Source organism: Sylvia atricapilla, chromosome 2 (assembly GCF_009819655.1).
Source record: "Sylvia atricapilla isolate bSylAtr1 chromosome 2, bSylAtr1.pri, whole genome shotgun sequence".
Lineage (NCBI taxonomy): Eukaryota > Metazoa > Chordata > Aves > Passeriformes > Sylviidae > Sylvia > Sylvia atricapilla.
The window spans coordinates 81,863,988-81,890,278 of record NC_089141.1 but is presented as its reverse complement, the minus strand read 5'-3'; the positions used below and the strand labels follow the sequence as shown (position 1 = coordinate 81,890,278).

Sequence of the window (26,291 nt, the reverse complement as noted above, 5' to 3'; positions counted from 1 at the left end):
AGAATGATTCTTCGCATTTTAATGAAGCAGATAGATTTTGGCAGTATATTTTGCCAGGAATATAGTTGGGAAAATAATAAACAAGGTAGTCCATACCACCAACATGACATTGTACATCTTCTGGCAGGCTTTTATTGGACTCTGATGTTGTAAAATGTGTCAAGCCAAAAGGTCCCCTAATCTCAGACTGGAATTATTTTTTTGATCTGTGCCAGTATGGGAGAATGTGTACTTGAGAGGAACAAAATTGCCCCACCAGATATTCTGGATCTAAGGTCTGTAGTTGCTTTGTAGTTACTCCAGTACTGTGCCAAAGATATACTATGTGCAAAATCAGTTAGTGAGTGGTGTCAATCTACAGGTGATGAAGCTCTTCCCAAAAAGCTACAGTTCTGTAGTTCTCCATCTTTTTGCTGTCACTTTGGATGTAGGGAAAAAGCCTAGCAAACAGCAGTCTATAATGCAGATTAAATAGCTTTGAGGGTCATTGAAATAATGGCTTTCCCCTTGAACAAGGACTGCAGTCTCCCTCAAAGCTTTTCATTAGGTCTAAAAAGCAGAAACAGCCGGTGAGGATATGAATAGCTTGCTGGCTGAGCTGAACAACAGAAGCCTGCAGCTGATCTGATCAACTGTGCCGTCATGAACAGGTGTCATGCCATGGTATGAGAGTTAACACTGGCAGGTTTTTATTGGACACAGGGATATTGCAAAATGTGTCAAGCCAAAAAATCCCCTAACCTCAGATTGGATTAATTTTATTGGTCTTAAATAGAGATCTATGTCAATGTGGGAGAATGTGTACTTATGAGAAACAAGATAAGTGCAAGACCAGGAATTCTTCGACTCCTCCGTAGTGTGATCTATATCTAAATAAAGAGATTTTTCTCCTAGAACTCCTCCCCTCTAATTCCTGGTCGTATATTTCGTCCCCCAGAATCACATAGTATACTTGTGGAAACTACAGCAGTTGCATCTATGGGAAAGTATTTAATATATTTTTAGCTATCTTTGAATGTGATCTGGCAGCTGGAAGCAAGGAAGGTCAGCACCATGTGAACACTTAGCTTTCCAGAGATCCTTAACAACTGTGTGAGGGACCATGTTAGACTAATGGCTACTTTTTACTCTCTGTTAGCAATGCTGCAGTCTAGGGAGGCTGGCATTGGTTTATCAATGGCAGGGATTTTCCCTTTTACAAAATTTCTGTAGAGCAAGACATGAGTAGTGTGGTTAAAGGTCAGGGGTAAAGGAGGGCTGGAGGAGATGATCCAAGCTTGTGGGTTGGTTGGGAAGAGAACACAATAGTTGCTGTGGCCCACACTGGCTAATTCCTTTCTCTTTCCTGAACTTCCATGATTTAGGAAGGAGGATTTTGTACAGACGCAGGAGAAGTTTCCCGGATGCACTCTACATTGAGAAGAATAGCGGCTTTTCATAAGTGAGATGTTTATTTACGCAATTTATGATGCCATATACTTAAAGTGTCAACCTTACACATGTAAAGTGAGAATTGCTTGTTGGGTTTAGTGGAGTTTTTCACAAGAGAATGAAAATGATCCATATGAGAGGTACTGCCAGGTTTAGTTGCTTCTTAGTAAAACTCTGCTCTTGGATATAGAATTATTTTTTGACTCATTACTGAGCATCAGCCCTAATGTGTCTGAGAACTGTGTGCTACAGAATTGAGATGTCGGAGTGGACACACAGATCCCTTCTATGACGCCTCTGTCCTAGCTGGATGTTTTTCCACAGCCTTACTGACAATACTGGTGGTCAGTCTGAAGAGGGTATAGTGAATGCAGTCATTGTTTGCAGCAGGTGTAATCTGCTTTTTATTTTTAGTTTATGTTATCTTCTTTTTTTAAAAGATGATTTCTCAAAACATTGGTTCTCCAGAGATTGGTAAACTGTCATGCAAGAGAGTACAGAGGTTAGAGGAGTTGGGCCTTCTTCTCAGTGTGTCTTTTACCTGTCCAGCATGCTGGGGCTACTCTAATTTTGCAAAGAGAAGTCTAATGTTGAGTTGAGAATACTCAAGACTGTTAGAAACAATCTTTTAGAGTGGGCTAAGGAAATTGTTCTTTAAACCTTTTTGGGCAGTTAAAGAGTATGCATAAAGTATAGAAAAAGATACAGGACTCAAGCTTCTTTTTCCTCTCCTCATAACACTGCAGTTTTGTGGTAGGAATGCCGCTGTAAAGCTGTGGTCTAAAGGTTGCAGTGTTAGATGATGAAAACTTAATTTTCCCTCTTATAATTAATATTTAGTTGTTTAATGTTCTATCTATACATCATATGAAGGCAAAAATAGGATGCATTTAACCTGTTTGATCCAGTAAGTTTTCATTTCTTGCCTACTGTATCAGTATTATTTCTTTTTCACCTGCAGTGCCCATGATCTCACCAAGTGGAATCTGTATGACAAGACTTTAAAGTTCCTGGTGTTTGAAACAGAACATGGCAGTTTGCCTGTTCTGGTGAGTAGTTAATATTTAACATTGAAAGATGTTTTGCTTGATGAAAGCAGAAAGAAGTACAAAGTATTAAATAATCTTATATATCAATGTCCTATGAGACAGGAAGATACTGTGTCCATTTCTCAATCTGGGAAACTGAGGCTGTCTTTGGTATAATGTTACCAAAATCTGTAAATTCATGTCTTTATATGAAATAATTTTGGAGATTTTTCAGAACTGTGATAATCATCTGACATCTGGATTGATCCTTTGTCATGTTCAGTACTTCCAATGATTGCACAGTTGCAGTTTCATTACACATGAAATTGTTGGGACTGTGACAACCTCTTTTAGATTGCATGCAAACAGAAATTGGAATACTTTGTATCTGTTGCTTACATGTTGACTCTTGTTGTAGAGATTTATAATTACCAGTTGTCTCAACTGAAGCCTTTTGGTTATCTGGTTGCCTTACCTCAAACATTGTGCCAAGATGGAGTTATGTATTCTAGGATTGCAAGGTGAACTTCTTTAGCAGTTATGAATGCTAACCAGCCCATTTGCAGGACAGAACTTGGGTTTTTTTTTTTGGCAAGAGATGAAGTTTAGTTGAGTAGAGAGAGCCTGCAGCCAGTGGGTAGAGGTGGACTCCTTTAGATAGAGCATCAGAGCACCAAGGTTTGGCTTCTGCTCTGAACTGGCCTCTGGAGGAGTCTTCCTTTCATCAAAAGCTTTAAAGAAATCCCTAGGAGCTGAGCTAAAGTGAGCCTCTGGGAACACTCTTTTTGATATGTGGGTTGCATTCCCTTGAACTCATCAAGATGTCAGAAAAGTGCTACAGAAGCAGCACCACAGTAATGAAGTTTCTCAGGGGGCAATGCTTGATTGTATATAAACCTGTTAAATTTATTTTAAGGATCTAAATACATCTGGGAAGTGTTCATGCAAGCAGCATGCAGAATGTCAGGCTTGAATGCTTTGTTTAGTCCTAAGCTTTTTGCTGCTGAGCCTTTCATGTAAATAAAGGACACATGTTTTTATTTGCAGATTATCCTACCAGCTCTCCAGTGCACATATTTTTCTCTCCTGTGGCAACTGGCTGCAGTTTCAGAAAATTCTCCTAAGGTTGGTCACTGATGTAATTTTGAAACGTGGAGTTATGCTTATAGAAGTTGAAGCTAATTTTCCTGTTCTGGGATTTCTTGAAAAAGCAAGCTTCTAAAAAGAGTTTTCTGTTTTCTTGAGAAAGCCAAATTGAATTGAGGCATTTCCTGTCTATCTTCTCCTCTTTTTTTTTTTTTTTTTTTTTTTTTTTTTTTTTTTTTTTTTCCCTTCCTTTTAAACTGTGTGTGCTTTTCCAGTCTGCAGGAACAATGGTTCACTGCTATTTTTACTGCAAAACATGTGCATCAAATTCCTAGGGCTTGATGGAGATAAGGAACTTGTCTCACTGCCAAAGAGTTTGTTGTTTTCTTGTTTTAAGCAACAGAGAATATTCAATGAAAACTCCAGGACATTCTGTAGCTTTGTTTCTTTTTTTATTTTCTTGATTTACCTACGTATTTCTGTCAGAAAGGTCGATGAAAGTGGTAATTTTCTCATCAGTTGGCTATTTACTTTTGTAATTTATAAAGTACCAGGCTCTAGCAGGTATTTCAGAAGAAAGTCTAGTTTAGGACACCAGAAAGAAACACACTTTTATGTTTTGTTTCATGTGTGGATGTGTACCCTGTGGGGCTCCTCTTCGGGATGATTTCTGACTGCACTGCTTTGTCATTCTGCCCCTTCCCTGGTGCTCCTGCACATACAGGACAGGGCGCTGACATGGCCATTTGTGTGAGGAATGCTAGCTGGGAGATTACCCATTTGGCCACTGATTCACTGTCTATTCCCGTCCCATTCCATTCCTGCGTGGATGTCCACATCTCTCACTGCTCTGATGTGTTCTGCCTTTCACTCCAGACACAGTTAGCTCGACTTGGTAATGGGGCAGCACATTTTTTAATTTGGCCTTTCATATGGGGGCAGATTTTGATTGGAAGCAGATGTGACGGCCCACTCTGCAGGGCCAAATCTGGATGTTGGCAGATAGAGAAGTTCCAAGAGCAGAAAAAAAAAAATCCTGGACAGCAGCTCTGTTATTTCCTCTTTGCTTCTCCCCTAGCAGTGTTAAGGCAATGTATTGCCCCTCACCTGGTTGTCTCAGCATGTCCTGGGATGGATTCCTTTTCTTAGAAATGCAGAGCTGCGTAGCATGAAATCTGGCTCTGTTGTAAGGGCATTCCTTTTACACTGATGGCCCAGAACTCAGTGCAGTGCAGCTGGGACCTGGTGGAGGATCAGAAAATCTTTTGTATGGTTGTGAGCAAACCAAATAGTCTCCCATGCTGGATTCATCTTAACAAAGAGTGGTGTCTTAAGTTTCTGAGTGCCAAAGTTAAACTGTAATCCATTTGTAGTCATTTAGGGGAGGAAGGGAGAAAACCAACTCCAGAAGGCAGTGCACATTGAATATTAGGTAGGATGGACCAGAGGTTTTTATGACTCTACTTCCATTGTTATCACTGCTTTATACAGATAAGATGAAGTGAATAAGAGAAAGCATTCTGCCCTCCTTACAAATTGAGAAACAAAGAGTTTGTGACTTGCTGAATTCCACTGGCCTCAGTAACTGTGACAGATGCAGTTGTTCATAGCTAGTAAGCTGTTCTGTGAAATGCCAGCTTCTTTCATCATGTCATCAGCTGTGCTATCTTAAATGAATAATATGAGTGGAAGAAAGATGCAACTGTTGTTTGTTCTGTAATTCTCTGTTGAATCATAGTCTCTAACATATTGGTCCTTTCATTTTTCCTAAATGTGTTTTTAGGAGGCTCTTTTTCCACTAAGAAGGGAGCTGAGACGTTTCAGTCAGATTTGCACATGCTTCCTCAACCATAAGGAAAAAGATGTAAGAGAAAAGGTTTGTGTTTTTCTATCACTTAACAGGCATTTGTGCTCAGATCTCCTCTCCTGCCCTTTTTTTATACTGGCAATTCATTCTATTATTTTTGCTATGTTTTTGTCTCTTAGCAGAGAAATAACACATAAAAACCCCAGTCTTCCACTGTTTATTTTAAATAAAAACTAAAGTTATGTTAGTTAAAATGTTACAAGTTAGTGCTTTAGTCAAGCATAGATTTGTGTCTGCATGAGTCCATCTGCAGAATCAAGGCCTCAATCTGAATGAAAATGACTGTGTTTTCTGATTAGACCTATCAGTGTATTGGTTGCTATCATTGCTTCATTAATGTTTTGCTATGAATATTACTTAAAGAAATGGAGAAATTGTTCAGTGGTTCATGTGTTAAAAGAGGGATAATTCAACATAATATAGCTCTTCTTCTTGCCCACAGAACTTTGAAAATTTTTAGGTGGTGCCTAAATTACCATGGCTGAGGCAAAGAGAAATCTTTAGTCTGCAAGGAAGAAGTGGAGTGGAAACTTGATTGTGTTTGATGGAAATGCAAAGTGGAATTGGCATGAAAAGTAACATGGTCTCTAAATCCTTCTTTGGCTTTATTTGCTTGGTACAGGCCTTCATGATACTCTGTGACTGGTTGCTGATTTTGAGTCACCTGGATTCAAATAATAATGAAGAAACAGTTGGAATTCTAGGTTATCTTCCTAACACACCACTTCAGGAAAAACTGTTCTCATTTATCCAGGAACATGTTTTCATGGACAAAGAAGAAGAAAAAGGTTAGACATCTTCATCACTGGAGAAACTATCTGCCATTTTTGCCATCATTTGTCATCTGCAGTGAATGTATCAGGGAAAAGGGCTGGCCTTTCTTTTGTTGTTGTTGTTTTGTGAGTTGCTTTGGTTTTTTTCTGGTTGGGCCCCTTTACAAACAAAGAATTCTGTAATTCTTTGTTCTGTATGGATTGTGGATTAACCACAGAATAGAGATGCCTATTTACCTGTACTATGAAAAGGGCTGAAGTAAAGTAGGGCAGGGTGAGTAAAAGTGTCTCGTGAACTAACTTCCTTGGTCCAGATGATGGTGTTAGAGGAAGGCCTTGCAGTGTTGCAGTGTGTCTGTGCATGGACCCTTCTAAGCCTGCAGAGTAAAGAACCAGTGGAATTTGATTTTGGGGCTGTGGGGCAGATTTCACAGAATTATAGACTGGTTTGGGTTGTAAGGGACATTAATGATCGTCTAGTTCCAAACACCTCTGCCGTGGACACCTTCCACTAAACCAGATTGCTCAAAGCCCCATCCAGCCTGGCCTTGAGCATGGAACGGGGCATCCACAGCTTCTCTGGGCAAGCTGTTTCAGTGTCTTATCATCACACGGTGAGGAATTTCTTCCTTGTGTCTGAGAAATAAATCTGCTCTTTATCAGTTTAAAGCCATTCCCCATTGTATCACTACATGTGTTGTAAGAAGTCCCTTTCCACCTCTCTTGTTGGCCCCATTTAGGTACTTGAAGGTGCTACAGGGTCTCCCCAGAACTTTCTCTTCTCCAGGTGGAAGAACCCAAATTCTCTCAACCTGTTTTCATAGGCTCCAACCCTCTGAGCATCTTCATGACCCTCCTCTGGACTCACATCAGCAGGTCCACATTATTCTTATGTTGGGGGCCCAAGAGCTAGGCACAGCACTCCAGTTGGGGTCTCATCAGAGGAGAGGAGCAGAATCACCAACCTTGCTCTGCTGGCCACGCTTCTTTGGATGCACTCCAAGACACAGTTGGCTTTTTGGGCTGTGAGCACACATTGCTGGATCTTGCTGAGCTTTTCATCAGCCAACACCCCCAAATCCTTTTCCTCAGGGCTGCTCTCAGTCCAGTGGGAAATAGTATTTGTTGCTCTATGGCCTTTTTTCAAACACATTTGGATGCTGTATTGATGTTATAATTACAAAGGCTGGTTTCTTTTGGTAGTGTTTTGAAATTAGATTTTACATTGTGGTTCTGAGAACAAGTTCAAGTGCCATACTTAGAAAAACAGGCATTGTTCTAGATTTCTCTGTCAAAGTCTTGTCACTCAGCTGTTCAGATGGCGTTCTCTGTTCAGTTTTGGGCACCACACTCCTTAGGTCATGGTGTATATGCAAGAATCAACTATGGACAACATTACATGGCCAAAATTGCAACAGGGAGATAGTAAGAGAATCTGAATTAGTAAAGATACATTAGAAAAGATTGTACAAGTAGGCTGTACTAGTAGGCTCCCCTAGTTGTGGGAGTTACTGAAGCAGGTTGTGTTTCAGGCTGTTTATGTTATGTATCTGAAACTGATAAAATTGATCCTGCATTGGGTTAGATGGCCTGAGATCGGTTTCAAACCTTTATTCTGTGATGCCTTCGATTTCTCAGTTCTCCCCACAAAGGATCCCTTTCATCCCATTGCAGATTCATTCCTGAATGAGTGATTTTGTGATGTAATGTGTGCAATGTCTGTGTGCACAGCTGGCAGCTGTTTGATTCCTGTTAAAAGTCTATAACTTTTAGACACTTCTTATCAGTCATTTGCTTTATATTTGTTTCCAGGCCCACAGTCATTCTAGAACCAGAAACAGTCCACATCAAAATTATAGGGCAGAGACTGAAGTCTTTTGGTAGCTGATAGCTTGCATGTGCTGCAGGAAAGAGTGTGTCTTGGCTCTCCTGCTGCAAGAAACTCTCCCCAAGCACCTTTGTAGCACTGTTGGAATACTCTTAAGAGTATCTGTTTCCCATGAGTTATCCAGCCAGTAACTAGCTCATGTTCCAGACACTTAATATGTTCTTAATGCTATTAAGTGACTTTTCTTCCTTTCACTCTTGTTGATAAGCACTCGGAGAATTTTACTGGAACTCTTGCTGACTGTGTGTGACAGCTTTTGTAGGGTTTCTGATGAGTTATGTGCTACTTTTCTACCATCTGTTTTATTCTAGGAAAAAAACAAAACATAGTTGCAGTTTTTCTGGTCCCTTCCATTTGGTGTGTTTGTGCCTTTTATTCTACTTGCCGGTTCAGTTCTGTAGCTATGAGCTATGTTGTACTTGGAGATTCTGACTAAATGCCAAAGTCCTATGAAGATCAGATGTGGAAGAAGACTGTTTTCACTGTTATCAGCTGCAGCTTTGAAATGGGAATAAACCTGTGTTTTCTGATATACACAGGAATGAGCACTGGCATCTGTTACTGAACAGCTGAGTCTGTGCTATTTAGGTGAAAGTTGGTCATTTAAACTGAGATACCTTGGATAAAGTAATAGAACAAAGCTTCAATGCTTTTATTTCCCTAGATCAGACAGAAGAAGGAAAGGATGAAACTTGCAAACTCGATGACTTGCACAAAAAGCGGCGTCTTCTGGCAGCGTATTGCAAGTTAATAGTGTATAATGTGGTGGAGATGACTGCAGCCGCTGAGATCTATAAGTATTATGTGAAGGTAATGTTTTAGATAAGGTGGTTTTTTTCCTATCAGTGCATTTTAGTTTTTAAAGTGTCGCCAGTGTTTGGGAAAGATAGGGTGTTAACAGTGTTACGGCTCAGAGTCCTAGAATAATCACAAAAGTGCTAAAAAATCAAGCAGGAGTGGGGCAGATCTCCTCTCTTGGTTCCACAAAGATACCTCACTGCAGATAAAGCAACTGAAAATTGAGGAAAGGATATGTCTAAACATCTGCTCCTCAGTTTCTCCAGAGAGGCCACTGCAGAGCAGCAGTTTGTGGCTGGAGAGTGATTCATCTGTTGAGGTTCTCACACTGAAGTGGTCAGCTTAATTCATACAGCTCACACAGTGCATATGCAAGTTGCCTGCATTTCACCCGAGTCCCAGGGTTTAGATGATCAGGGTTTAGTAGAACTTCAGCCACTCTGAAGGGGGTTTCAGGAATGCCAAGAATATCAGAGTGGGCAGTTTCCTTGAGACAACTGACAGAACTTTGGAAATACCTGAATATGCATCTTGTTCTTTGCTTCATTGGCAAGCACTGGTAGAGTACAGAAAACTCTATTTGCTTCCTGATGAGGCTTTGCTCTTCTTGAAGAATTACAATTAATTATGAATTAAGAACTGAAAATCAATTAGTTGTTAATACTTAACAATTTCAGTGTAACTTTGATCCTCTTTGACCCACTATTCTTAAAGGAGCATACCATTGCTTTACATACAAAATATTATAATAAGGTCCAGTTTTCATCTTTTAACTTGCATGTTCTGATATTGGAAATGTTTTAGGGACTTCTTGTGTCACTTGAACAGTCATGTGGTTTGTGTACTCCCAGTGCTAAAGAAGGGGAATGATAATTCTTAATTGTTTTGTTGCTTGTTAATAGACCTACAGTGATTTTGGAGACATAATTAAAGAAACGTTAAGCAAGACGAGGTACAATAACAGAATTCAGAGTGCCAAGACACTGATTCTCTGTCTGCAGCAGGTAAGGTTATGATTAAAGCAAGAGGCTAGGGGCTCTTATGGTAGCTGCATTGACAGCAAAGATTTTTACCTCCTTTGCCATAATTATTCATTAAAATCATTAGAAAACCTAGTGACAGAAATTACTTCCTGTCCTGCATTTTCCATATGTATGCTGTTTTTGCATGTCAAAATTAAAACTCCTTTCAAATCATTATATCAGTTTTAAAAGGTTTTTGTCCATGCTTTTGTCCACGATTTTTTGGTCATGTTTTTAATCTTCAAGTGTTAGAACAGATGTATGTTAGAACAGATGTGAGAATATGAACTGTTTCTTGGGACTTGGTGTCTCTTAAAGTTAACAAATGTTAAGGATATTTTGCTGTGTTTTATGGACTACCTTAATTCCTTCTGAATTTGAGGAACCATGGATGTGTCTGTATCTGGTCAGCTCCAACCCTCCCTATATTTTCAGCTTTTTTTTCTTTTCTGGAGGAGAGTGGGTTGCAGCTCTTCTGAAGGGTCTCAGTTGCTGGGGCTTGCAGCTGCTGACTGATAGCCAGTTAGCTATTTTAGCAGCTGCTTTTGCCATCTCTGCCCGTGGCCAGAGCTGCTTCTAGCCTGGGGTCCTGCTGTAATCCAGAGAGCAGGCTCCTCCTGGGGATACTGACACATGAGCTTTGCTTATTTCACACACATTGCCAGGGGCTTAGATCTGTGAACCAGCCCTTGAAATCTGAGCTTAGATGAGTCTAAGCAGCATTTGGCTACATATATTCTGCTGACATAGTCAGGACTTTGTGTTTAGGTATCATATAGACAACAGGCCCTTTTTGGCCTTTGCTTGACCTTGAAAGTTAACAGGTTGACAAGAACAAGCTACTTCAGTATTCTGTTAGAAAAAAGAAGCCCCAAAGCACAATTAATTGAGCTCAAGATGTGCTTTTAACTACTCTTACTCTCCAAAACTGGACTGTGGTGCTGCCAAACTTGCTGCTTTGTATCTGCACTGTGCTACTCTGAAAGCGTCTCAGGCAAATTAGGCCTCTGGAACTTGGTTTAGAAGACCCAAGAGGAGATGAGGTCAGTGGGACCATCATCTTCAGGAATCAGTTCTCTGTTTATGCACATCATTTTTTATTTTTATTTTTGTTTTGTGCCTCTCTTATGAGCACAACATTGTCGTTTGTGTCAGTTCCTTGTTGTTGTTCCATTCAGTGCTTCAGAAGCATGTGATTTACCTGCTCTTTAAAGCTTCTGTCTGTATGAGGTCACTGTTGCTTGCTGTACCTGTCTCTCTGTCTGCCTGGTGTTTTGTTTGCCTGCAGGATTACCTGTGTTTGCTTATCTGAGACTTCTCTTGCAGCTGTTCCAGACACATGTAGAAAGCCAAGGCAGCAGTAGTGGTGTGGACTTCTCCTGTCCTTCCTTTGCAAACATCAAAGAACTTGCTCGTCGCTTTTCACTAACATTTGGTTGGGACCAAGTGAAATCTAGAGAATCTATAGCCATGATACACAAGTATGTGCCATGTAACATCATGTTGTCCGTGGTTATTGCTTTTGTTAGTTGTCTGTTTTATCTGTTTTATTACTCTGTCCTTTTCTGTTTTTCTTTCAATAGGGAAGGGATTGAATTTGCTTTTCAGGGAGCTACTGGAGTAGATGGAAAATGCTTGCCTCCTAACTTGAGCTTTCTGTTAATCATCACTGAATTTTCCAACAAGCTGCTAAAGCCAGACAAAAGACTAGTGTAAGTTAAGTTCTTTTACACTATCATACACAGTTTGTGATTTGTCTATCCCTGTACAAAGGACACTTGAACTTCAATGTGGCAGAATTTGCTCAAGGGCTCTTCAGAGAACCTCTGAAATCAGTCTGCCTCTCAGGCTTTTAGTTTGAGACACACTTGTTGAATATTGTAACAGTAGTTATTTCAGATTGTATGTGCAATAAGCATTCTAGATTTTTCTTACACATAGTTGTGGCCACATATGGCAACTCTTCTAAAGGAAAGGCTTTTAATTTGGTGGAAGAGATTTGCTACTTGATTGGTTAGTGGAGTGGCAGGAATGTTTTTCTGAACAAAAAATTAAATCAAAAGATTGTAGAAGAAATAATGCATGGATCATTATTCTGTAATTATCTATTTCCACAGCTTCAAGCCTCAATTATGTGGATTCCATGGAATGTATTTGGAATAGAAATATATGTGACACTCTTCATAATATAGATATTTAAATCCAAGAATTTACTATTTACACAGGAGTATGCCTTGATCCAGTGGGCCCATGTTTAACAGTGGTTTAACTATTTACATTTAATGCTATAAGAGTGATAGCCTTCTTTTGGCATCAGTGGGATATTATGCACCTGAATGGAGAGAGGTATGAGTATGTACCTTATTCCCTTCTTCACCTGCCTCAGCTCTGATCCTCTCTGATCCTCAGCTCAGAGCCTCTCAGCTCTGATCATTCTTGAGACAGAAATAACATTCTTCCTTCTATTGGACCTTTAGCATTACTTCCTTAGTCAGTGCTGTTCATTTTGTATCTGGATCTCTGCACGTTGGTATTTTAGTCACAGATACTGTAAAAATCAGGTATTTCCATTTTCTGAAAATATATTTGAAGACATGGGACAATAAGACAAATTTGTCTTTTTGCATTTCTGAGCAAATCACACCAGCTCAAGAAAAGTTTTACTTTTGAAAGGAAGTCAGTGGAAATGGAAGAAAACCAACTGTCACATCTTTCTGAGCTTTGTGTAACTTGCTTATTCCCATGTCACTTTGTCTTAAATCAGAGGATAACTTCCATGGGATAACTGCAACTGGGTTTTATATAGCATGGGTCATAAATGGTAAAATGTCTATTTACTTTCCTGTTACTTCACATGACACAATTTATTAATGATTGCCATCAACACAGACAATTAATTTGAAAAAATTGATTCAAAGCTAGAATGCAAAATGCAGAAGAGAAATAGTCAGCTAACACTGATTACAGACCCTGAGAAACCTAAAGTGGATAATCTATGGGTACAGATAACTTCATTTGCTATTCTTGCATTTTTCTCAAATGAGAATCTTTGAAATCTGCTACTTAAATTGGTTTTCATAGAATCCATACGACCTCAAGGATCGTCTAGTCCCAACCCCTCTGCCATGGGGAGAAACACTTTCTACTAGACCAGGTTGCTCAAAGCCTCATCCAACCTGGCCTTGAACACTTCCAGGGATGGGGAGTCCAGAACTGCTGCGGGCGACCTGTTCAGTGCCTCACCATAGTCACAGTCAATTATTTCTTTCTAATATCTAATCTAAACTTATGCTCAGTTTAAAGCTATTTAAAGCCTTGGCCTATCTCTACATGCCCTTATAAAAAGTCTCTCTCCAGCTCTCTTGTCAGCTTGGTTCAGGTACTAGAAGATGCTGTAAGTCCTCCCTAGAGCCTTCTTTTCTCCAGGCTGAATAATCCCAGCTCCCTCAGCTTGTCTTCATAGGGGAAGTGCTCTAGGCCCCAGTTTGGACAGTTTCTGTTCATGTGGTCTGTATTTTAAGGAGCTGTAAGCATCTGTGGTGACAGCCATGCAATAAGTAGTTTTCTGTTAAACCATCCTTGAAAAATTGTAATTTCATTTACCTCCTGGCAGCAGTTTTTAATTAAACAAGAGGAAAATATTTAATTGTTGATGGGGCAGATCAAAACTATGTCCTGATAATTTTTTTCCTAGGACTTTATTAAACCTTTGATCAGAGGATGTATTCTGGAAGTGTATTCCTGAATGTATCAGATACATTTGATACATTCAGGTAGGTTTATTCATGGAAAAGTTTTGTGGGAAATAACAGAACCCAGCAGGGAATGTACTCAACTTCAGTTCTTACTGCTTTGGGCCTTCTCTCTGCTGCTGGGAACAAATGGGAAACAATAAAATTCCCTAGAAGGGAAATTGCAATTTATCCACAAGTATGTTCATACTACGTTTCTGGAATAACAGTTTCTATTCTGGGAAGCCTAAAGTGCCTTGCAGAGCCTGGGGATTATATTTCCTCTTAGAAATATTTAGGTTTAGCTCCATCATAAATTATTGGATGGAATGTTTTAGGTCAACATGAACTTTAAGAAACAAACATCTGGTTATTTTCATTTTTCTTATTAATCATGGGATTGATGTCCAGGTCTGTATGTTAACATACGTGAATGTACCTGTAACAGATGAGATACAGAATATGGGCATTTGTTAGAAAGGACTATATTTCAACACCATCAAAGTATATGGACTTCAACCCTCTCCCCTGTAATTGCCCAAGCTGTAGCAGTAAAATACCTGGCTTGTCAATTGCTCTGTACCACAAAATGCACAAAGAAATGAATTGCTGAATAGCAAGCAGCATGAAGGGCCTGATTCCTGAATCAGTAGGAGTATTTCCATTGACATTGATAGCAGTTGGATTAGACCCTGAAACTGTAGTTACAATACGTGCTTGTTGGAACCAACAAATTCCATTACCAGAGTTTCTTGATCCCTGGGGCCCCCAGAGTCCAGGACTCTAATTGTTGCGGAGTCAGTGCTTACCCTGACCTCCTCTCAGCACTGGTTTTCTTGTTTTGCAAAGCGAATGAAACGTCTGATGTTTTCCAGGCCACTCTCCTAATCAAAAAAACAAAACAAAAAAAACCCCAAAAAAAGGAATAATATGTTGCACAGGCTGGCGTTAAAACTGTCACTTCTGGTATTTGCTAAGGTGGGGTCTGTTTTAATAACACTGGGCTTAATTTTAAAGTGATGAACTGTAACTGAAATGTGGTGAATATCCAGTTTCTAATCCTGAGTTAGACTTTGGTTTTCTTATTGTTATTAAGTAGGAATGGGTCAGAAAGGCTTTATTGGAAATGTTCTGTTTTTCAAGTAGAGTGTTTGAAGAAGGCCTTTTTGCTCCAGGAGAGGTGATAACTTCTCCCGAGATTCAGGAAGGCCCAGTGTCAGGTCTCTGGACTGAATCAGACAGATCAGGGATTTGAGACGACGTTTCCCACATCCCATGGATTGTCAACTGCAGCGCAGTTAACTGCTTCTTGCAGACAGTTGACATTTTAGTGAGAGAACTGGATTGAATTTGAGCTGATAAAATAGAAAAATGCTTTAATTGGTTCTTGTTTTTAGTTTTGACAGAACAGGCATTAATGGTATAAAAGCCCCATTGCCTAACCTGTACTGTTTCTTGTACTACTGAATCACAGGGAGCATCTCTTGCCTGGGATCTCCTTTGTCTTGCAGTCCATGAGGCAAAAAGGCCACCAGAAGAGGTGAATCCTTACAGAATTCTGCTCTGTTCAGGTTTCTACTGGCAGCAGCAATTGGCAGACTTTCCCTGCACAGGAAGCTCTTTATAGAAGCTGATGTAATTTTGTAGTTTCTGTGGATCTTGTGTTGTTTCTAAGGCTAAAAATTCATGCACTCTTTTAACTTTGAAAACATTTGAATTTTAAATAGATGCTTCAGAGATATCAGGTATTTCAGAGAAAAACAGTGTCCTTTCTTCAACAGTTCTGTTTGCACCTTTGGAGAGTAAAGTGAAAATCCTTTCTTGCAATACCTGACACACATATTGAAGGGAAGGATAGTGGGTTTCCTTATGCTTGCTTTTGTTTTTGTCCCAGGTACAGTTACTTACAGAGGTACATAACAGAGCCACTGTCCTGCAGAGGAGATGAATGGCAGCCCTTGGTCTGGTACAGAAACTCCTTATTGGCAAATGAAGATGAGGAGAGCTCTGTCCTTGGTAGTCTGGGAGAGTGGGCCCCCATGGGCTCGTCTAAGACATCTTCTTTTAAGAGGAAATTGTCTAATGGTATGAAAACTTCCCACTTCTTGATCAGATGTATTTTCTTTGTCTGGCAAAACTGCTGTATTGGCTATTTTGCTTTCCTGTAGCAAATTTGCACATGCTAAAATGTATTTCATTCTTTGCATTGGCAGTACAGTACCATGATGTGCTGGATGTTGTGGACTTCCCTGTTAGAACTGTGGTTTTTGCCTTCAGCTTTGTTGTTGTTCAAGGTCCGTTGATCACTCAACAGCAGTAAGGTTGTGCTGAGGACTCTGAGTGAGGAGAATTCAAGATTATCTGAATTCTGCTGTGTACTAACATCTGGCATTTGTCTGAGCCACTGAGACTTGATTGGTTGCTTTTAATTGTTAACTTAAGGGTGTTGTTGCTTTAGGCCCTGTAGATAATTGAGACAGGAGAGGTATTTATGGAAGTTGATTCAGATCTTCAGGCCAGATTATCTGGGCCAAATCATCTTCTATGGTTTTTCTCTCTGTTGAATTACTGGGGAACCTGTAAGCTTATACTCGTACCTTAAAGAATTATATTTAGATGGACTGCATCCAGGCTTTGGCAGCAGTCATAGACTGCTGTTGAAATATTCACTGCATGGATATGGTGGGACTTAATTAAAATGCAATAAAGCCATTATGAAAACAATTGCTAATAAAATTGCTAAGTGTTATGGACATGTGCAGTTGTATGTGGAGGAAAGGAAATTCTTCCACAGTGTCCTTTAGTTTCTTTCTCATTTCTTTCTCATAAATCTTCTTTTCAGTGACTTGCCTTCAGAGAGCTTGTTCCTTTGTGTCCCCAAAGGCTCTCCTTTCTTGAGCATTATATAGACTCAGCAGTACTGATAGCAGTTATGGACCAGGGCCAAGTTCATAAATCTAGATTGCAAAAATGACCAGTGGGCAAATTAAATGGATTTTCTTTTAAGTGGCTTTTAACTGTCTCCTTCAATAAAGGAATGCTTTGCTCCAGATGTCCTTTTGAGGTTGGCCCAATTGTTTCACTGCTGTGGGGAAATACTGGAAATGTCCATCTCAAGGCCTCTGAGGGTGAGGCTGAAGAATGACTCTGTTCACTCTCTGTTGCAGGGTCTTTGCCTGAAACCAGCCAGGCTGAAGCAGCAAGCAAAGCCCCAGAACAGCAGCATGCTTCCCAGCTTCCCTCTGCAGCAGGGAAAAGCAGAAAGAGGCTGAAATCTCAAGAGATACGCTTGCAGGAACATTTGCCATTCCTTTGTCCAGGAGGGCTGCGTAGAAGATACTGGTGAGAGTTTGATGTCTTACAAGCTCCTTACCTGTTTGGCATCGACACTTGGGGGGTCTCTGTCCACCTTCAGTTTTTTGTAATACGTCATGAGCTAAGGATGTGTACCCCTCCTGTCTTTCTTATGGGCTGCGTCCCAACGACAGGTTAGGTTTTTTTGTTTCCTTAGTCCAATATCTACATTTTCTGCTTTCTCCTGCCTGTCACAGGGCTTCTGTGCCTTCTTGGAGTAATACCAAGTGTGCAGAGAAAAAGACGAGGATGGGGGAAAGTTACCTGTCCCAATTCCTGGGTCCACGTTGGAGATCTGTGGTGCTGGTTACTCTTGGGCTGTTTGCTGCAGGCAGACAATAAGTGTTTTCTGCATCTCTGGAAATGAAAGAGGATTCTTGTCTCTGCAGATCTGCTATTAATTACTGTGTACCCAGTGGCTTTCTTTTAGAGAAGTGTTGGTGTGCAGCATGCAGACATGCCCCAGTGAAACCCCACAGAACTTGGATGTGAAAGAGGTGTTGCAGAAACAAGGAGTCCGGAGTATACTTTTGAGCAATCAAAGTGCTCAGTTGCAGTATTTCTCTTTAATTCAGTTAATTTATTGAGGTGTTAGGTGCCATTTCTCCTATTAGTATGTTAAAAGGTGAAACACAAATCCTGAGAAGATGCATACTTTTCCATGTTTTGGGACACTTGTTTAATGGACCTGGTGAATACAAGTAAAATAGAACAAAAATTTATTAAATATGAAGGTATCCCCTGTTTAAATCAGTGTTCTGTTTCTGAACTGCTTTATTGAAAATTCCTCAGAGCATAACCTGTTTCATACTGGGAAATTCTGGTAACATTAGGCTACCTTATATGGAATATCAGCAGCAGATTTTACTATGTGAAATACACTCCCTTTAGCACACTTGTGCCATGTGCAGTCTGTGTTACGAGATTTCTCAAGACTTAGCTGTTTTTCGGTTTGTTTTTTGTTTCCAGCAAAGATGAGATTAAGACAGAAGATGTCTCCAAGGAGGGTCCAGCAGAAGACACAACTGAAGATGTTGATGTCATTGGTACAGACCAGGTAATTCTGGCTGGTTTTCCAGCTCTGAGGACAGCTGTAGTTGAGATGGCTGAACGTCAGGTCAGAGTCTCCTGGGTAGCTGTGTAGCAGCAAAAGGGGTTGCTCTTTTGTGGCCCTTTTCAGAATGAGAAAAGGCGGATGCCCTCTTCCCATTCCAGCTGCAGCTGTAGTTTCCTCCTTCAACTTGATCTACATTTTAGAGGCAATTGTTGTTGTAGCATCTAGACATCCTTACGTCATTCATAAGGATTGAATGTCACTTAGGATGCATTAAGAGGAGGATCCCCTTTCTTTTTTCCCATGTGAAGCTTCCTTATTAAGAGCCATTTGCTACAGTTGCTTTGTGTTATTATTTGTGTTATTGCAGAGCTGGCAGTGCTGCATGGCCTGCAGGGAATATCTGCTTCAGAAATGGTGTTTGCATTGTGCTCTTCGGATTGAAAGACTGGAAACGTGTCTGATCACTGGACAGCCCTGGGCTCTTGCTGGAGTATCCCATGTTACTTGCCCATTTCCAGTCAAGGCTGTTGGGCAGATGAAATTCTCCCCGAACAAACTGGGGATTTGAAGGGAAGCATGAGAACATTTTGGGCTTGGTGTGGCAACCAGCATAGCCAGGGGCTTGTCTCACGGGCACTGATTGCCTTTGGGATCCAAGTTGGTAGAGCTGCAGCTGTCTGCCTGGGTCTCAGCTCAGCCCTGGACTGGATCCTTGCAGCAGGGAAGGACTTCTAGCCCTAGTTCCAGCTGCCTTGCTGTCCCAGCAGAGTCGCCAAAAACTGACGCCTCAAGAGGCTACCTAGAACAGAGACTAGACAGTGTTAAAGGAATAAAGTAGGGATTTATTAAAAAGGCCTTCAAAGCATACTTGGGCGGTTTAAGAGCCTGGCCGAGGCTACACCCAAGATGGATTACAGGTCACACATTTTTACACTTTGATAAGCTTTGGTCCATTTGCATATTGAGGTTAATTGTCCAATTACAGCTTCAGGTTATGAAGTTCCATCCTCCCAGTCTGCTCCCCTCAGTTCCCTGTTGTTTATACTTTTGGGGGCCTGAAGCTGTAACGGTGTCCTTGCTTCTTGAGCTGGAAAAGGATTGTTTGGTTTAACTAAGCTGTGAAGAGAACTGACTAACAGTTTATATGAAGTTCAGAGTTATATACTAACGCAGTACAGAAAATTTGAAAACTTAAACTTAAGGTATCACTTCGAGCTAGTGGAGCGCAAGGACTCAGATAGGATGTTGTACAGCAGGGTCATGTGGAGTGACTCTGCAAGGAAAGGGATTGGGGTGGGAGCGTTGAAGAAAGGCCACGATTTTTTCCTGTACTGCAGCTAATCACAACCCTTCTGCTCCGTAAGGGTTTCTGTGCCAGCCACTACAGGGGGTGGAGCAGTTCCTTCAGGTTTTCCTCTTGTATTTCCCCCTGTTCTCTGCACTTCAGAACATAGTGTTTGGCAGACAGTATTTTTGCAGTGAGTCAGGCAACCCCTTGATTTCCAGTGACTCTGGCAATCTGGGATCTAAGAACCACCACATTCAGGCTTTGCATGATCTTTGTCTTTTTAAATGAGTTTTTGCTGTAAAGTTCAGCCAATGTTTTTTTTTAACATATAGTGAGCTTTTATTTTTAAAGAGGACTAGAAGAGGGGAAAAAAGGAACTTATGTCTTTTCTTTCAGTCAAATGCGTGTTAAAATGTAGACAGCTTGGCCCATGTACTTGAAGCAGCTCCTGCTGAAGATAGATAATAGAAGGATTTAACTTAATGGACAAAGATCAAAGCCATACAGAAATTGCACTACTTATGCAGTATGGTGCCTTTCTCTGTAGTGCCTTTTCAGGGCTTTTTGGGGTATGGAAATTCTGCTTTCCTTTTGTGGAAGTTGTAGTTCTTTTTAAGAGCTGGCTCTATGGCTAAGCTGCTGAATGGTTAGATGCTACACTTTTACTCAGATTCCTTATGGGCTTTTACATGATGTCTACTTCATAGTAGAAGACTGACTAAATCTGTTTTTTCTGTAGGACAGTTAACACACTGAGAGGATGAACAGAAGTGAAGCACACGCTATGATTTTTCTGCAAATTGTTTAACTTGTCAATTGTTGTGAGAGCATCAACTGAGGTGGCAGGAGACATGGATCAAGTTGTCTCTGTGCCTATGGGATCCACTCAGAACCAGGTTGTAGCACTCTGGTTGATTTTTCACCCTTGCTGGTTGTGGGCATTACAGAGGTGGCTGCTGCTGTTCTGGGGTTGGGCGTTCTGAGCATCATTACTCAACTGCATCCTAATCCTTGATGCTGCCTTGGAAAAGCTCACAGCTGAAGGATTGGAATCAGGGTATTGACAAACACCGAATCAAAGACACTGTGAACCCAGGTGAGACAAGCTTGTCTGAAGCAGGTGGGAGCAGTACTCTGCTGGCCGTGTTCTTTACTGTTCGAGGTAAGCAAATGGAGATCTCTGTGTTTCCTTGCACCCGGTGTGAGGGAGAAAGGAGCCTGGCCCAACTGGGAACACTGGGACCTGCTGGGTGATGGCAAGGGCCATTTCCTACCTGTAAAATGGAAAACCTAGATAAATCACCTGAAAGTATTTCTGAATTCCATTGCTTAGAGAGATGTGGTTAGAGGTTTGTAAGCATCAGAACATGTTCCTGGGAAACTTGTGTCAAAGCTTCAAAGTAACAAAGAATGAAAAAGTGGACCAGCTGACTATTTTCCTCTGGAAGAAGTCCTTTGTACAGTGATCATGTGGTGTTTACTTGGAAAAAGCCTGGAAAGACAATATAAATAGACTGTAAAGATGGCCATTCAAAAATAGGGGTTTTTTGCATTAAGAATTTCCAAATGATCTTCACTCAAGAGTGTTTCAGTGGCAGTAGGCTTGGGAGTGCAGGCTGCTTTCACTGACCCTTCTCACTGCTCCATGGAATTGTACATTGCAGTAATCCTATCAGTTTTATTTTATATATATATATATTTTGGATTGTAACTGTGTAAAATAAACTACAGAACTATTGCTATCCATTAGTACTGAATGTATAAGTGATACTCTCAGACCCTGTCTGGAGAAAGAATGGCAGCAATGTGTGCCTTCCCATCTGTTTTGTTATTCCACAGGCTGAGCTGGGAGATCCCATGAAGATGGAAGTGAAAGCCATGACTGTTGCCCAGATATTGGGTACACTGAAGTGGCCACACTGAATCCATGATTTTCCTTGTGCAGTTGGGTGTGCAAGCTGACATAAGGGAGGTACCACTCCCCACATAATGTGGTTCTCAGGTTCCCCTATGATTCCATCAGTAAATCCCCCTACCTGGACTGATGTTTCCCTTATCCATCTGTGGATGATTTGTGGATCCATGCTTAAGCACACAGCAGACAGGCAGAAGACAGCTTGACTAGGAAAACAATTATACCTAGAACCACATCAAGCCTATGGATGCTTTAATTTTTGTAACAGTGGGCTAGGGATAGGAATTACCCTGCAGAGGCAAGGTCCAGTAATCCTTATAAGCTCATGTATTTTAAGAAAAAGGACTTCTGCAATAAGAGCAGGATATGTTCCACTTGGTAAGGAAGGGACTTGGTTAGCACAAGTATAATAAATCTTGCTCTCTAACAGGCACTTTGTTAAACACAAAGTTGCAACAACAGCTACAGGCTCTGCAGGAGAGACCTGCACCATAGTGCTGTGTGACAGAGACATGTCATGCTGGGAAAGCCTGTGGCTGTTCATTGCCCAGCTACAAGCCCCCTTCTTGGGAAGGGTTTTAGGGTAGGAAAAAGTATCTCTTGCAGGGCAACAGATGTTCAGGATCATCTTCTGGAAAGCCAGTTGGTCACCCTTTCCCCAAGGGAACAGACCTTAACAGGAACTGCTCTGTTTATCTTTACTGTTTAAAACCCTCAAACTGTGGGCAGTTAGTGAAAGGTACCTAGACAGCCCTGGAGAAACTTGACATTGGTGAGTCTCTACTAAAACTGGAGTAATTAACCAAAATCCTTCAAATGGTATTAAAATTACTTGAGCATTCCCTCAGTAAGGTTCACCAGCCCTTCAGCAATGAGTTTCTTGACACATGGATGTAGGTTTGTGCAGGAGCTGGTGTGAGGATTTGAGTACAACAGGTTTCTCCCAGCTGCTCAGCAAATGCTCTCTTCTGGATAAAGAAAAACCTGCTAGAAGCTGATTGCTTTGCATTTGCAGCTTGTTGTAATTACCCAAGCAGACTGCATACCTGTGTAACCCATCCTATGGCAAATGATTCATTAATAGTAAGAATGAATTGTATGCAGTATGTAAAAAATTAGAACCGTCAAATTACATGTATGAAAATCTTTATTTGAAAATACAAACATGTTTTTTAAACATTTTAAAAGATCTACACTGCAACCAAAAAAAATAACTTACATCTTTTTGTACATTTTTCTCCCAACAAAACCTGTTTAACAGTTAAGAGTGAGGCAACAATTTCAAGCTGCTGTGACACTGATGAATATCCATGGAATGTGTCAATAGCAAACAAACAAAGGGGAGGACAGACAAAAGCACTGAATGCCCACAACAAATTAGTGCACATCACTAATCAAGTAACACTTATACAAAGGACTTTTTAAAAAATTGGTTCCTTCTGCATGAATTAACACACCCATTTTGGATCAAGTATGAAAACTCAGATTTCATTGTTAAATAATCTTTTTATGATTAACATCAACAAAAAGACTGAAGTTTAAAAGGGCATGCAAAATTAAAGCTGGGGTAAACAAGGACTACACAGAGAAGAAAAACAGCTTGTCTTGAGTGTTCACTTTAGTGTATGCTACTAATATGCACAGTTTGTCAAACAAAACTCTGCTTGTAAATGAGTGCTGAACTGTGCACTCATTGTTACATCTCTTGCTTGCCAAGGCATAAAACCTAAAAGAGGGCTGTCTATGAGCACGAGCACATTGCAGGTGTAAATTGTCTCCTTACCTCCCACACCAGGACAGAAATACCTGTTCTCAGGTGAGATGGAGATGGTCAGTGCACCACACATCAAGAGAATTACACAGTTCTCTTAAAAACAGTAGATTACTTTTCTCTTAAATCAAATATTGTTATTCTTCCAAAAAGGAATTATGCAACATCTGTAAATAAATACTTTAATCTATTTTACAAACGATAAACTATTGAATAAATACAAAAATCTCATCATTCCATATAAATGCATTTCTTTTACTTAAAAGGTAGTGTAGTGATTAGATATTTTTAGCACAAAACTAAGCTGACTTCCTGGAAACAAACCCCACTGAAATGTATCAGTGTGTAGCAGACCTGCTGCAGACTGTCCCTTCTCTTCTGCAAGTGCTGACCATAAGTAACCTCACTCAAAATCGTCATCATAGTCATATTCGTCCACGTCTACATCAGCCAGATGGGAAGGCATTTCAAAAAATGGTCTTTTCTCCATCTGATACTTCAGAACACTGGCTTTCTGATGGTCTACAGGATTCAGTTCTGCGTCATACCTAGAAACAAAACAAACAAAACAAGAAAGAAAAAAAAAAAAAAGAAAATTAAAGTCTAACTATGCCAGGGAGTGCCTAAGTATTGGAACACTAACAAGGCACCTGCAGGAAGAACATACTTTCCAATATTTTATAAAAAACAAACATAACCGGAACAGCACCAGGGTTCTGTTATAATTCCCTGAATTTAAGTTAACTTACTCTTCTATCATGTGCCAAACTTTCCAGTGTGAAAAGCAGCTCTACTGAAAGGATTCAAAGCACACACTGACACACTGCTGCAGTGGAGTACTTACAGGCTAGAAATGGTCAAATGCAAGACTTTAAGTACTTGCCAGAAACCTCTCAAGTTCTTTTCAAGAAAGCTGAAGTGAGGCTTAGTTAGGAAGAACGAAATACAGCTGCAGTAGGTATGATAAAAGAGAAGGAATACTGGATTGAGGGTCTTATTGCCATGTGCATGAGCACCGGGATGTGATCGCAGCCGTGCTTTTAAGCAGATGCTGGAAAGCAAAACCCAGCTGTTAACCCAGAAATTATTGATAACCACCTGCTGCTGATGCAGATGAATAGATGGATAATGAAATGTAAGTTTAACTAACACAAGCCAGTGAAGGCTGATATTTAAAAAAAGTAAGCTTGAACACTTTGGGTGGGATCAATCTATAATTCATAGCTTTTAAAAAAAAGCCCCATGAAATCTCTTGAGATTTATGGTAGCAAATTAAAAACTTGACCATTTCCTGGGTTAGGGTGACTCAGGTTCATGCATGTCATCCCAGCCACTACTGAATTTCATCACATGGTTTTTTCCATCTACTTAACAGGACTGTGCAGAGAATGAGCGTTAGATACTGCAGTTCTTGTTCTTTAAAACTGCTTTATAAAGGTGCTGTGTGCTCATCAGTTGTTCTTTCAGAGGAAGACATAGGGAAAAGAAGAGTTAAATACTAAGAATCCACTATGAACACTAAAATAGAGCAGCACCTTGGGTTTCTTCCATGAGTTCACCACTGATTTAAACAGAAAACAAAAGTCATCTGAAGGCTCAATTCACTAAGTTACAAATTTAAAAAAATGGGCTTGTAAAAAGAGATGCATATTCTAGAATAAGAGTTCTGGCTCACACATACGTAGTTTCATGCGCTAATACACTAAACTACATATTTTTGAGAAGGATGTGTTTTTTCTTTTTTGAGTGAATGACAGTGGTGGTGAGGCTCTACTTCAGCAGAGAATTCAAATCAGCCGTCCCGCTGCAGTCTTACCCGTCATTCCACTGGTCACTTGCTGCCTCTTCTGCTACCAAGATATCATACTCTTCAGCAGCATATTTCTCCCAGTCAGAGACCTCTTGACTTTCACCTTCACCATCCTAAACAATCACATTGCATGTTATACAAAACAATTAATTGCAAAGCCTGTAGCTATAAAGACTTTTAAAGCTTCCTACTCACCCGTAACATGGAAAACTGATCCTTCTGTTCATGGTCAAGGTATTTTTCAATGTTAAAAAAGGTATCAAAGAACACATTTGTCAACTTACACCTCTTTAAATCATGCAGAGTAATTTTTCCTGTAAAGAAGATTATGAGATAAGATAATTATAGATAAAATTATTAGAGCTGAAGAGATTATTTCTCAAAAGTGGAGGAATCAAAAGATGCAGTATCATTACTTAATCATCACTGCTCAACATTTGTCACTGATCCTCAATGCAATGGGAGAGATGCAAACAGATGAAATACACACCTAGAGTTGTGTCCTTCAAAGTGTACAAAACTTTTAAATAGTTCAGATTTTTTCCCTTGCTGTGGTTGTCATATCCCACCACCCATCAGTACATTAGAGTGAGATGCAGACTATCTCCCTTAGCTATTAAAAATCATTTAAGGTATTATTTTAAGCTTCTTCAACAGATAGAAATCTCCAGTGAGTTAGCCATTCCTTCCCAAGGCGTGCTTGGGAAGCAGGTAGGAATCTCCTATGGCAGCAGCCCTCTCTCTTCCCTGACTTGAGCAGACAAATGCATGACAGATGATAGTGTGTGATTATGCTTCGTACAGATAAATTTTTCATAGAGTCAGGGTTGCCACACTTGTCCAGTCTGATCAATATTGACCACTTGAGAGGAAAGCTAAATGCTCAGAAGTGTTTTGTTTGATTTTTATAGTGTGATACTTTAAAGACTCACATCAATGGATGTGTTAAGCATTAGAAGTATTTGTCTAGTTGCTCAGAAATGTTACCCTTTTTCAAAGCTGAATATTGAAGCTTCTGTAGAAAGGCTAAAAAATATGAGATACACAAGGGAAGAGAGATGACTATGCTTGAAACTCTCCTTTATTGATTCATCTGGAATACAGACAATCTTCCATTTTTAATCAAATAGGAGCTAACTGAAGATGTTATGGAAGACTTCAATAAAAGCCATACTTAGAACAGTATTTTCTCAGCATAGTGTCCCAGCCTCTAAAAAGGTGTAATTCAAGGACATCACAGGAAAATCCAAATCCCATTTGTACATGGCTGCCACACTTGCATCTGTCATGAAAGGCCCCAGTGTGTTCTGTCTGGCTCATAGCTGGTGCTCCAAAATGACACAAATCCCCTGTGGCACCTGTGCTGTATCTGTCAGACCCACACAGATGTCTGATGCACCACACCATCTCAAGTGGCAGCAGCTCTCCACAACCAAGCAAATGATTTGAATCCCAGTTACATAAGCTCCCAG

At 40.3% G+C, this 26,291-nt stretch overlaps 2 protein-coding genes across 3 annotated transcripts in view; one reads left to right on the top strand and one right to left on the bottom strand.

Moving 5' to 3' along the window:
• Positions 1-21,072, top strand: part of LOC136357906 (cohesin subunit SA-2-like) — a 58,294-nt gene extending 37,222 nt beyond the window's left edge. The window contains exons 20-32 of the mRNA XM_066313549.1: positions 1,365-1,441; positions 2,393-2,480; positions 3,507-3,584; positions 5,329-5,421; positions 6,035-6,200; positions 8,738-8,883; positions 9,774-9,875; positions 11,220-11,374; positions 11,477-11,605; positions 15,519-15,709; positions 16,792-16,966; positions 17,948-18,035; positions 20,063-21,072. Coding sequence (XP_066169646.1) covers positions 1,365-1,441; positions 2,393-2,480; positions 3,507-3,584; positions 5,329-5,421; positions 6,035-6,200; positions 8,738-8,883; positions 9,774-9,875; positions 11,220-11,374; positions 11,477-11,605; positions 15,519-15,709; positions 16,792-16,966; positions 17,948-18,035; positions 20,063-20,071 — 1,497 coding nt within the window. The 3' untranslated portion in view covers positions 20,072-21,072. The remainder of the gene's footprint in view (positions 1-1,364; positions 1,442-2,392; positions 2,481-3,506; positions 3,585-5,328; positions 5,422-6,034; positions 6,201-8,737; positions 8,884-9,773; positions 9,876-11,219; positions 11,375-11,476; positions 11,606-15,518; positions 15,710-16,791; positions 16,967-17,947; positions 18,036-20,062) is intronic.
• A 1,295-nt stretch (positions 21,073-22,367) lies between these two features.
• PPP2R3B (protein phosphatase 2 regulatory subunit B''beta) overlaps positions 22,368-26,291 on the bottom strand; it is a 44,662-nt gene continuing 40,738 nt past the window's right edge. For both annotated transcript variants that reach the window (XM_066313547.1, XM_066313548.1), the window contains exons 11-13: positions 25,015-25,133; positions 24,826-24,932; positions 22,368-23,557 (exon numbers count right to left, since the gene is read on the bottom strand). In XM_066313547.1, the coding sequence (XP_066169644.1) occupies positions 23,413-23,557; positions 24,826-24,932; positions 25,015-25,133 (371 nt within the window). In that variant the 3' untranslated portion in view covers positions 22,368-23,412. The remainder of the gene's footprint in view (positions 23,558-24,825; positions 24,933-25,014; positions 25,134-26,291) is intronic.